The following is a 12,036-nucleotide window of genomic DNA, read 5'->3' as shown; positions in this document are numbered from 1 at the left end:
AATTTTAAATTGAATAAGAAACTATATTATTGCATAAATTGCTCTTGTATAACTTCAATTTGTGTTACAATTTGATAAAGGAGTCATTGTTTGAACATGCAATGACTTACGAAAAATATTAAAGAATAGTTCATGACTATAAACTTATAACTATTGAAAAGAATCAAAAGATTAAGAGCTTAAAAATTATAAAAATATATGTGTGTGTGACTACACAACAGAGAAATATAAGAGAAAAATTTGTTACACTCAAAATAATAATTTATGGTTATAATTATTGAAATTTTCCAGATAGTTTTGGATATTACAAAAATATAACTCAAAAAGTCAGATGTTAAAACTTCCGAAAAGCCAAAAAATATTAAGGAATCATAAGATTTACATCCTATAAATTATTGAAACAAAACTATATATATATATATATATGATTTTATAATAGAGAAATATAAAAGAAAAATTGATTACCTTCAAAAGAATAATACATGGTATAGTTGTTGAAATTTTCTAAACATGTTCAAATATTGCAAAAACTAACACAAAATATATGACTATTCAAAAGAGAAAAATAAGAAGAAGAAAAAAGTACATGAACCTATAAAGTAATCAGTTTTAAATTTTAATGGGTCTAAACTTTAAACAATGAAAAAAAATCACATGTTAGGTTGTGTTCCTAGCAACCTTGAAAGTAAAAGTAAAGGGAAAAAAAAAACCATGAAATACCATCAGCCAATAAGTTTTAATGGGTTTAAACTACAAACAATGAACAAAAATAATCATAAACAATCATAGGTGCAGGGTTTGGTTACCAAGATCAGATGGATGTAAAACACAACATTTCAACATTGATTTAGGGTTATGCAGAAGGCAACATAAATGACAGAAAATTGTTTTTACTTTGTCTGCTATGCCAACCATCTAAATATATTAATTCCAAAAAAAATTAAATAAAATAATTCCTAGAATTATATGAGATAATTAAGAAGAACATCAAGCCCTTGCGTGGATGTTATTTGTGGACGGCTGTCCATCACTGCAATTCATAGACTTTGTTGTTAATAAGACAATCGAGTTCAAAACTAAAAGCAATTAGGTGGCCTTTGTACTACAGGATTTGTTCTCATTGAAGAATCAACTTGCTTCCTGCTATGGCTTCAATTTGATATGTGTGTTTTCTTTGTGAAATTTTGAGTGAGTATGAAGGGTTTCGACCTTGGCAGAAGTTTATATTTGTGAAAATTTTTGTTATAGAATTTTAGTTGAAATAGAATTTTCAAGCTTTTGAAACATATATCTAATAGAATTTTATTTAAACTAAACTATTGTAATACTTGATAAGATATAAAACCAAAAATAAAAAGAATCTAAAATAAAAAGAAAAAGAAAAAGGAAATAGTGATGACGTGGAAAATTGTGGGAGCTCTAAAGGCTATTTTCAAGCTTTTGAAACATATATCTAATAGAATTTTATTTAAACTAAACTATTGTAATACTTGATAAGATATAAAACCAAAAATAAAAAGAATCCAAAATAAAAAGAAAATAGTGATGACGTGGAAAATTGAACCAAAAATAAAAAGAATCTAAAATAAAAAGAAAAAGAAAATAGTGATGACGTGGAAAATTGTGGGGGCTCCAAAGGTTTCGGTTTTATATATATATATATATATATATATATAGATTAGCCACAAACCTGCGCGTTGCGCATGATAATTATTTTTATGGTAGTTTTATTAAATTTTTTTTATACAATTTAAACTAATTTAATAAAGAGTAATGTATTTTGTAATTATATTTTTATTCATTATAAGAATAATCATAAATGTAATATAGAAACAATCATAAATCATAAATTTAATAATTTTTGTTGTACTAAAATGAAAAAAAATACAATTTTTCTCAAAAATTCAAAAGGCAATTTAATGAAAATATTTATTTTTTTAATAAAATTTATTTATAACATTTTGTGAATCATTAAAAAGAAAATAAAATTTAGAAATTATTCTTTTAGTTTTAAACAAACTTTCTCAAACTTATTTTTTCTGCCTACAATCCAAAACACTGAAAAAAGTAACTAAAAAAATTAATAAAACTTAACTATGATTAATTGAACCAATTAGGAAAAAAAATTGTTATTTATAATCTACTAAGGTTATTTTCTTTGCGGAAATTGTAATTTCGTCCACCCAAAACATATTATCAAATAATCAATTATTAGCAAAATCCAAGAATTAAATTTTTATATATGCATTGTTATAAAATAATAATAATAATAATTAAAGTAAAATTGCGAAAGATAAAATTTGTCTCTCATCCAATAACTTTTGTTTAGCCAACCTTTGCTTTTCTCTAGATAAATTGCATTATAGAGTACTTTGTCTACCACAAAAGATTAAAAAATAAACAAAACTGATTAAAGTCTCATAGTTTAACATCTAAATTGAGCACTATAAAAATCATGCTATCAAATTACAGTAGCTACCAAATTAAATTATCCAAATCATGCTATGTATTAGAATAATATTATATTTTTATATTTAATCCTTTATAATGCAATAGGATAACATTTAACAATCAAAGAGAGAGAGAGAGAGAGAGAGAGAGAGAGAGAACTGAATCGCATTAACCTAAAGTAGATTAAAGAATATAAAAAATTATCAACCTAAAGCGAAGATGCAAGAAAAATAAAAAATAAAAATCCACTCAAAAATTGTGTGTGTGTGTGTGAGAGAGAGAGAGAGAGAGAGAGAGAGAGAGAGAGAGAGAGAACCTTTTTTTTGTAAGGAAAAACTATGCATGGAATGAATGAGATAGTGACAAATTTATAGTAAAAAAGTGTGAATAAGAAGAGACAAAAATAGAGGAAGATGAAGGGAAAGATGAAGAATGATATTAATGTAGAGAGTAGTGGGGAGATGAGAAAGTGAGAGAATGAGAGAAGGAGAAAGGTTAGAGAAGTAGTGGGGAGATGAAAAGGTAAGGGAGGAAGAAAGGTTAGAGAAGTGTAAATATGAAATAAAAAAAAATTATAAATAATTATAAGAAAATGGAAAAAAAAAAAAAAAAAAAAAAAAAGATGATGACGTGGACGTTGACGTGGCTCAACATGAGCGCAGCAGCATTAAACGCTACGCTTCAGCTTTTAGTAATATATTGATTGATTATAAATTATTATGTCAATTAATAATTTGATGTATATCATATCAACTCATTTGTATTATAATGACACTAATTTATTAAACTATATATTAAATTAATTTTTATTTATGCAGGTTTAAACTTTCAAGGTCACGACTTTAGAAAAATTGCAATAACCAGGTTCTATTGTTCTATACTTTAAATTTTATTTTTAGTTAAATTATCATTTTTAATTATAAATTGTGTTTTATTTATCTATAAATATTTTCTCATTATAAATGTCTACTAGAAAATATTTATCCGGATATGAAAAACTTCTTAAAAAGAGAAAAATTGAAAAAACAAATTGAATCTCAAAAAGGATCTATGGATAAATTTGTTACTAGTATTAAAAAAAACACAATAGAAAGTTAAGGTCTACTATGTCACAAGAAAGATTAAGTGGATTAGCTATATTATCAATTGAAAAAGAAATGTTAGAGGAACTTAAATACAAAAACTTAATTTGTATTGCATCTCAAAAAGCAAGAAAAATAGATTTTAAATAAAAAAAATTCAATATATAAATATATTTTATTTTATTAATATATATTTAATTATAAAAAGGTCCCATTTAAATTTTTCGCTTAAGGCCCCAAAACTTGTTGAGCTGGCCCTGCCTCTGAAACTAAGAATTCAAGCCCTTGAATTTGTCAACCTCTCACCAAGGACCCTCTCCCACACCATCAGTCTCTGATCTTCCCTCCCTCCTTAGTTCAACTACAACATTATGTGGGAAATGTGACCTTAGATTTACTTTCTTACAAGTTACAATGACAAGTCAGAAAAATTTTGACTTTTCTCTATTCTTTCTATACTGTTTATTCCTTATTCAATATCATCTCAGACCATCATGGATTCATTTCTCTTATTTTCTCACATGTAAAGGACTGTAATGTATGACCAAATACTTTATTCCCCACAGTGCAATACAAACATGGAATCAGGTATGTATCCTGGATCAAACAAACTGGACTGTTAAGTATCAATGCATCCAAAACCTCATGGAGATTTTGTTTATTGGAATTGTGTGTAATGATATGCAGAAAAGTAAATATATATTAATGTTCTTCAATTCAGCCCAGCTATATCCTGTATCTTTCTTTAATTCCTATTCCATTATTTTTTGCACTTGTGTAGTTTCATTCCACATCTTGGCCTCAGCATATATATTTGAACGCATGATCTGAGCTGAAGTATCTTCTGGATCAATGCTCAAAATTTTCTCAGCAGCGTATCTTCCCAGAGCTACATCCTTGTGAATTTTGCAGCCGGATAACGGGACAAGAGACACCGCCACACCACCTTATTAGGTTCCATTGGAATACTCCTAATGAGTTCAAAAGCTCTTTTGTCTATATTTTACGGGGAAAGAGGTTGACCAAAGAAGCTAAATGATCTGTCCTAGGGGCAATGCCATGGTCTTTCATCATGGAATTGAAGTGGTGCCATCCCTCCTCTACAAGTCACACACGCCCACAAGCAAATAATATTCCAAGAAAAGTAATACCATTAGGTTTCATCCCATTACTATGCATTATGTTATAGATCTCTGAAGCTTCCCTCCCAAAACCATGTTGGGCATATCCCACAAGCATGGTATTCCAGGAAACCTTTTTTTTTTTTGGTAGATAGATTATCAAAAGACATTCCAAGCTTCATTTAGTTTTCCAGACTCATACATGTCTTTAAGAGCACTCCCTACAACCACATTTTAGTCATACCCAGGTTTCAAGATGCAGCAATGGGTTTGTTTTCCCCACTCTATTGCTGGGATATTGCCACAGATGCTCAGAATGTTGAACTCGAGCTCACCCCTTTTGGCGTGTTATGTTGTGCATGGTTAATTGTTCTAATCACAAGGGAAAATTATCAAATTCTCAAGGAATATAGCAACGTAATTCTTTATAATTTCACATGAATTGTAGATTCCACCATTAATTTAATTAGTGTAATTTACTATTATATAAGGAGAGTTAATAATTAATCAGTCACAATTTAGTGTTGATTAAAATGCATTTTTTATTATTATTAAAATTGGAATTATTACCTTCACATGAAAAGTTTTGGAATAATAACCTATTTGTTCTACCTTCTTATTATATAAGAGGAGAGTGAATAATTATCAGTATCAATAAACTAGTTAGGATTAACTCAAAGCGCGCACACACATGAGAACTAAATTATGGTATCGATAAACTAGTCAAGATAAACCCAAAACACATGCGTGTGCGCACACACACAAGTCATAACTCATAAATATATTATATATCAAATTACTTTTATATAGAATTTATCATCTACGTAAATTTCACCAAGTATACAAAGGTTAAATGATAAAATACAAATTATTTTATATAAAAACTCTTATAAAATAACCTTAAATGTTTACTAATCAAACTAGTTAAATGATAATAAAATTCAATAAAAACAAAAGTAATAACGTTGACAACTTTGAATTTTCCAACCCTAACATCTTGATGATAGTTTACAACGAGGCCAATGATTCCAAATTTCCCATCGATGCACTAATATATAATTTAAAAGGGTAATTGATGTGCAGGTTTAGCAATATTTATGTTAGTGAATCGATCTGAACCATTGGCCTAGACTTCTTTATTTTTCAGAACCCATTGGCCTAGACTTCTTTTTTTTTCAGAACCCATTGGCCTACACTTAACAATCATCAGCCTCGGTTTTTAGAATAGGAAAATAAAAAGTAGTCATACTTGCATACTTTCTTTGGCCTCCACAAGCTCTCAAATGGATCATTAAATCTGGGAATGATAGAGAAGGAATAACACAAGAAACACATTCTCTAATTAATTACTTGTACATAAGATAACAAGTCAAGCACCCAAGAAATCGTTATTGCTTACATGATTACTTCCAAAGCATGTAAAGTACATTATGTGTCCACATTTAACATAATTTCGCTATATATTATATTAAGTTCAACAACTATAATCGACTACTTCCACAAAGCAAATGGAGTAAAGTCTTTAAGCAGCAGCAACTGCTTCTGCAGGCTTCCCTTCTGATGCCTCGGCTTCCCAGAAGGTAGTCTTTTTCCCAGTTTTTGAAACGGTCTGCAGAACCGACTCAGGCTGCACATTGCCTTTCACTGTCACCTTCTGTTCCTTCAAATCAATATCATATGATTCTACACCTGAAGTTGACAAGAATGGACACCAATTATAACCACCATGCTTTTTAAGCCTAAATCTCTCACCTAAATTTCCAAATCAGTATAGTTGTGCACATTTCCAGCCATATGAAAAGAGTTTTTTCGGGTTTTTGACCAAAGATAATTCTTTATTTGAAAATATCAATTACATTAAACCAAGTGCTGGACAGAAAGACTTGTTTTAACTACTACACGTGTCCCAAACCACTTTGTAAGAGAAACTGAAAAACTTTCAAACTTCGTCAGTTGAAAGCACAAATTATTATTACAAAATTGGACAAAAGAGCTGTTAGTATAGATTTAAAATTTCACTCTGGTCAACTACAACAGAGCTGTCAAGACATAATAACCTTAAATTAATTAACTTAATTTCATTGTTAGTGAAGTAAGATTCCAGAAGTTCAATGTCAAAAGACCACAACAACATAATTTAGACTTCACAGAATAGGAAACCACGCTATCAAACCAAGACAAGCACGCATAGAAAGAAGAAAATTCAGAAACACAATTTTTGGGATAAGACCTAGACTATTTGCACTCAGAGGCAGAATATTAACAAATTAGCAAAGCCCTAACAACCATTTGGCCATTGGAAAAATTATAGTTGCATATTTTTATAAATGAATAACAGATACTTGAAAGAAGATTTAGAGAGAGAGAGAGAGAGAAGACACTATAAGTTACATTTTTTCTGATAGATAAGTGCCATTAGAGGTGAGCAAGTAAAACAACAGAAATAATTTAAACTGTCAGGGCAGCAACAAACCTTCCATTTTGCCCAGAACCCTTTTCACAGCCCCAACACAGCCTTCACAGGACATACCAACCTTGAGGACAACAGTCTGCACCAAGACCAGATAAAGTTTCAGGTTAAAAACAATGAAAAAGAAGGTCAAGGAAAACATTCACAAAGAACAGCATTAAACCTTACTCCACCATAGGAAGATTAGTATGATGCCAAAATGACATTAATCACATAAATATTTGAGATAGATAGATGCAACAGTATTAAGTGTAAAGCTGAATATTAAGATAGAAGAAAATGCATCAAGCTCTGAGGTGTAAACCTCAAAATTTGAGCAAATTTGAGGTGCTCAAGCCTTAAGACCCTGAAGCGTCAGTCCACTATCATCTGTCATTTTTTTTATTTATTTTTATTTTTGTTTTCAGAAGCTTAGTGAAAATTACAGAGTACAAATTATTAATAACCCCTGATATGTAATTTCCCTTTTTCTTCAAGTGGTATGTTCACTTGGAGACAACAGAACGCACTTGATTAATTCCCATAACCGCCCAACTTTCAGAAAGTAATTCTGATTGTTTAGATCTTCAATAAGTTGTTAAGCATACATGAAAGAAGGTTTCTTTTACATATATGGCATGTTCATTACATTGGAAAGTGGTGACTACAAACATTCAAATCTGCATCTTAATCATTTAAATTCACCCTCTATGCCTTCTCCTTCCTCCTTTTTTCTGTACCTTTATTTTAAGTCTATAAATCTTGATCTAAAGCAAGTTACTTCCTCTCTCAATTTTCACAATGCAAACAGATATAAGTCTATAACAATGCCCAAAAGCAAAACCAATGTACAAAATGAATACAACATTTAAACACCCTTAAAATTGCACAAATGAACAAAAGTTTCTTCTTGCAAAGAAAAACTCAATTAAATACTAGCAGCAGTCCCAACCTAGTCATCTAATAAAAATCAGACATATCTTCCTCAAATTTCACATAAAAAGTTATGTTTTACTGTCAAACTTTACACATCCCCAAAAAAACTTCAGTCACAGAACGAATCAAAAGGCCTTAGCAAGCACAATGGGTTTCTAAAACAATCTTCTATACACAGAAAATCCAAGTAGTGGATCTTGAACCCATGACCTCACCCTCCACCTAACACTTACAAGCGGAGGAGGCGCCAATTGAGCTAGAGCTCATTGGCAAATCCCATAAGAGTAATCTCTTACACATTAGTTGCTAAAAAATAAATCAATAACAACGACAAAAGCAAGTCCCACATGATTTATTAACCACAACTCACAAATTTAAGCTGATTTGTGTCCTACCTACATTATCCCTTCTTTTTTTTCAACCAATCTAAGGATTCATTCAATCCCAATGTTCATAATCTCCAAAAATGGTAGGCAAACTGTGGAACAGGTCAAACTTCCTTTTTCTTTTTTTGGGTTGGCTGAGTCCTTAAAACAAAGTCAGTCAACCCATCAAAGAATACAATTCAAAGTACCTTAATGTTGTTCAGACACGAGCCACATCAGCCCAAACTTAACATTGATACCAAATCTCTAAAACTAAGAGAGATCCAGAGAGAAACAGAACATGTTAATCCACAAAGACCCATCATACATGTGATATCAAACATGAAGAAAAAGCAAAAATACCCAGAAAAATAAACACATGAAACAATAATCAGATTTGAAATAGAAGAAATAGAAGAGGGATCTGGTGAGGAGTACCTGAGACATGGCTATAGATTTGGAGAGAAAAAAGAAGAAGAAAGATTTAAATTTGGTTGTTGAGTTTTTTTGGTATGGGCTTTTACAATGAAAAACTTGGGCTCTTTTGGGTAGATTTATATAGACAAGTGAGAGAGAGAGAGAGAGAGAGAGAGAGAGGAAGGAAAGAAAGCGATAAGTTTGGATTGTTTGGTGCGTCGGGACACGGGAGAGGTTGACCGCATTATAAAAAAAATGGGTTTATCATCACCCTTGACGTAACGTAAAAAGGACACGTTTTTTAGTGATTTCAGATTACTTTTGTGTAGTAATGTAAATTACTTTACTTTGTGCTAATTAATTGTCCACTTTTCTTCCTTGGAAAGCAATAAATTATTTGGGGTGTTATTCTAGATTTTATATATATAAAAAAAGGGTTCTTCAAAAAAAAAGGGTGTACAATCTTTTTTTATTTTTTTTATGGGTCCTTGGGTGTGGTTAAGGTAATTTTTGAGAAATTATTTTAGAAAAGTTCTGAAACTATTTTTATAGAAAATAGAAAAAATATGTTAAAATATTAATTTCTTTTTCTTTTTTCTTATTCTCATAAGAATTTTCCTTAAATAGTTCATTAAAAAATGTTCTTAGAATATTCATTAACATTTTTATTTGTTTATTTATTTATTTTTAGAATCAGTTTGTTACAATTAGTGGAGCTACATTAAGAACAGTAACTTTTATAACAGGAAATAAAAGATGTAGTGGAATAATTATTTTCATTCATTAGTATGGTGGTTACTTATAGAAAGCTTGTAAAAAATTTTACAAATAGAAAGTTTATATTTTAAAAAATATAGTAATTTTAAAAATTGTTACATATATTAAGGAATAGCCATTATAGCAATTTTAGAAATAAAATAACTTTTTTTTTAAGAAATAGAAATACATAACTATTCCTTAATTATTACTAAGGAGTAGTTTTGTTTTTTGGAGAAACTACTACGGAATAGTTAGTAACAAGCAATAACTATTTCATGTAATAAAAATGTTACCATGTAATAAATAATTATTACACATGAATAATTAACAACCTATTTGTCCTAAATTTATATATATATATATATATATATAATATGATAAATAGTATATAGTCTAGACCCAATGCATTACTCTTGGGTTTTTTTTTTTTTTTTTTCCTCCTCCTTAATCTAGATTTAACCTTAGGTTTTTCATCATGAAAGTAAAAATTAGACGGTATTATTAATAAGCATCATGTTTTTCGTAATAATTATTTTAAAGAATAGGTTATTTATTTTTTATAAACAAAGAATAGGTAGATTATTGTATACAATAATTGATTTACATCATACTTTTTTCTCTCCATGTAGAAAATAATAATTAATTAAAAATCAATTACATGCATGCATAATTTCTCAATAAGTATTAAGTGTTTGTGGGGTGTGGGGGGTAAGGACTTGGGTTCAAGTTTCTAAAAGGAAGCTTCACACATATATACACTTAGATTAAGCTATAATAGAATTTCTATCTTGTATAAAAAAAAAAAAAAAAAAAAAGTTGTGGTTATATTGACTAAAATACATCCTAAATGGGATGAAACTATGTTTTTTATTTTTATTTTTTATTTATTTAGAAAACAATGAAAATATGTTTAAATATGCAGATCAAGGTTAATGCTTAGGCAGTTTCTAAAAAAAAAAAAAAGTTTAATGCTTTGGTAGTATGGTATATACGTACTATGCAATGTTAGTACTGACTAAATTTGTTGGTAAATTCCTTGGTGCTATATAAAAAAGCTATGATCATATCTTGCTCAAATTAGGGACGATTGAGGAATTTAAATATAAATAAGAAGAGATTACCACCCTCAATTGTAGCCCAACCAATAGAAAAGGTAAAGAAAAAAATCCTAATTATATTAACCAAAATTAACTAATAAATTTAGAGATACAAAATATTTTACTGCATACTGTTGACATGACTTGCACTAATTAATGTATAATAAAAAAATAATAATATTAATAACGAGTCTATATAAAAGTGATATTGTTCTAATCAGGATCTATTATTATTATTATTATTATTATTATTATTATTATTATTATTGTTATTGTTATTGTTATTATTATTATTGAAAAAGACTACCTATTATTTTAAGTTGTGAAAATTTGTGTACGTGTAATATTGCTCAAAATTAGCTCATAAACCTCACTCTTAGAAGCCCTAAAACTTGTAGAGTTTTTTTTTTTTTTTGGATAATTGGATATACTAAAACTTGTAGAGTTGACTGTTGTAGCGAGTGCTCGTACTTGTTCAATGCCAACATGTCGCAATGGGATTGGGTAGCTATAACTACTAAAACAGTTCTGCAGAGGAGCCAAACTTTGACATGGACAAGATATCTTGCAATTAGCCAATGCCAGAGTGTGTTTAGGTTTGAATTTTGATTAAAGAGATGGATTAATTAGTTGACCTGGGGATTTGGTACTGTTCGATAAATTCAGCAGTACAAACTCGTTTTCTTCTGGTAGTACATAAAAAGTGATTGCAGTACTTAGTCTTTGTGTGTAGTACATGCACGTTCGAATCCCTTCCATGGTCCCAAAGATCAGAGTTCGGTACCAACATGACAAAAGAGATGGTAGTGCCATTTTCTAATCAACATGTAAGTTTTGTAAGGCACTCATGCTTTGATATTACTCTTTGTTCCTAGAATATCTCCACAACTAAGATAATGGTCCAGAGTCGTCAAAAGCCTTGTCGGCGTCTTTTGATATATTCAACAGAGACATATATGGTTCAAATCTTCCTTTCTCTATAATCGAATTATCGAAATAAAATATAAAGATAATGGTCCAGAGTCGTCAAAAGCCTTGTCGTTTAACTGGCGTCGTTTAATATATTCAACAGAGATCATGTATGGTTCAAATCTTTCTTTCTCTATAATCGAATTATCGAAATAAAATATAAAGATAATGGTCCAAATCACCATTTTTCTAGGATGTTTGATGACTGATGAGGAATCCAGAAATGGTTGAGTATTTGAGTTATCCATATATACACGTACCTGCTTTTAATACAGACCAGATTTAAAAAAAAAAAAAAAAAAGATGGCCACCAATGAAATTGTCTAAAAATATGACCTTGGATGAATGAATCCCTTCAAAGGATTGTGCACCTGGATGAATAATATTCAC

At 29.6% G+C, this 12,036-nt stretch overlaps 2 protein-coding genes across 2 annotated transcripts in view; both read right to left on the bottom strand.

The window, feature by feature from the left end:
* Positions 1-9,012, bottom strand: part of LOC126722846 (copper transport protein ATX1-like) — an 80,874-nt gene extending 71,862 nt beyond the window's left edge. The window contains exon 1 of the mRNA XM_050425992.1: positions 8,843-9,012. Within this exon, the coding sequence (XP_050281949.1) occupies positions 8,843-8,851 (9 nt within the window). The 5' untranslated portion in view covers positions 8,852-9,012. The remainder of the gene's footprint in view (positions 1-8,842) is intronic.
* On the bottom strand, positions 5,973-9,009 carry LOC126722845 (copper transport protein ATX1-like). Its single transcript, XM_050425991.1, has 3 exons — positions 8,843-9,009; positions 7,128-7,203; positions 5,973-6,343 (listed from the first exon to the last, which is right to left on the bottom strand). Exons 1-3 carry the CDS (start codon positions 8,849-8,851, stop codon positions 6,177-6,179), a joined length of 252 nt encoding a protein of 83 aa, XP_050281948.1. The 5' UTR covers positions 8,852-9,009; the 3' UTR covers positions 5,973-6,176.
* Positions 9,013-12,036: the final 3,024 nt, after the last annotated feature.

The sequence above is a fragment of the Quercus robur genome, chromosome 4 (assembly GCF_932294415.1).
Source record: "Quercus robur chromosome 4, dhQueRobu3.1, whole genome shotgun sequence".
NCBI classification, from domain to species: Eukaryota; Viridiplantae; Streptophyta; class Magnoliopsida; order Fagales; family Fagaceae; genus Quercus; species Quercus robur.
Note: the sequence above shows the minus strand (reverse complement) of the source record. Positions and strands in the feature narration are given on the sequence as shown.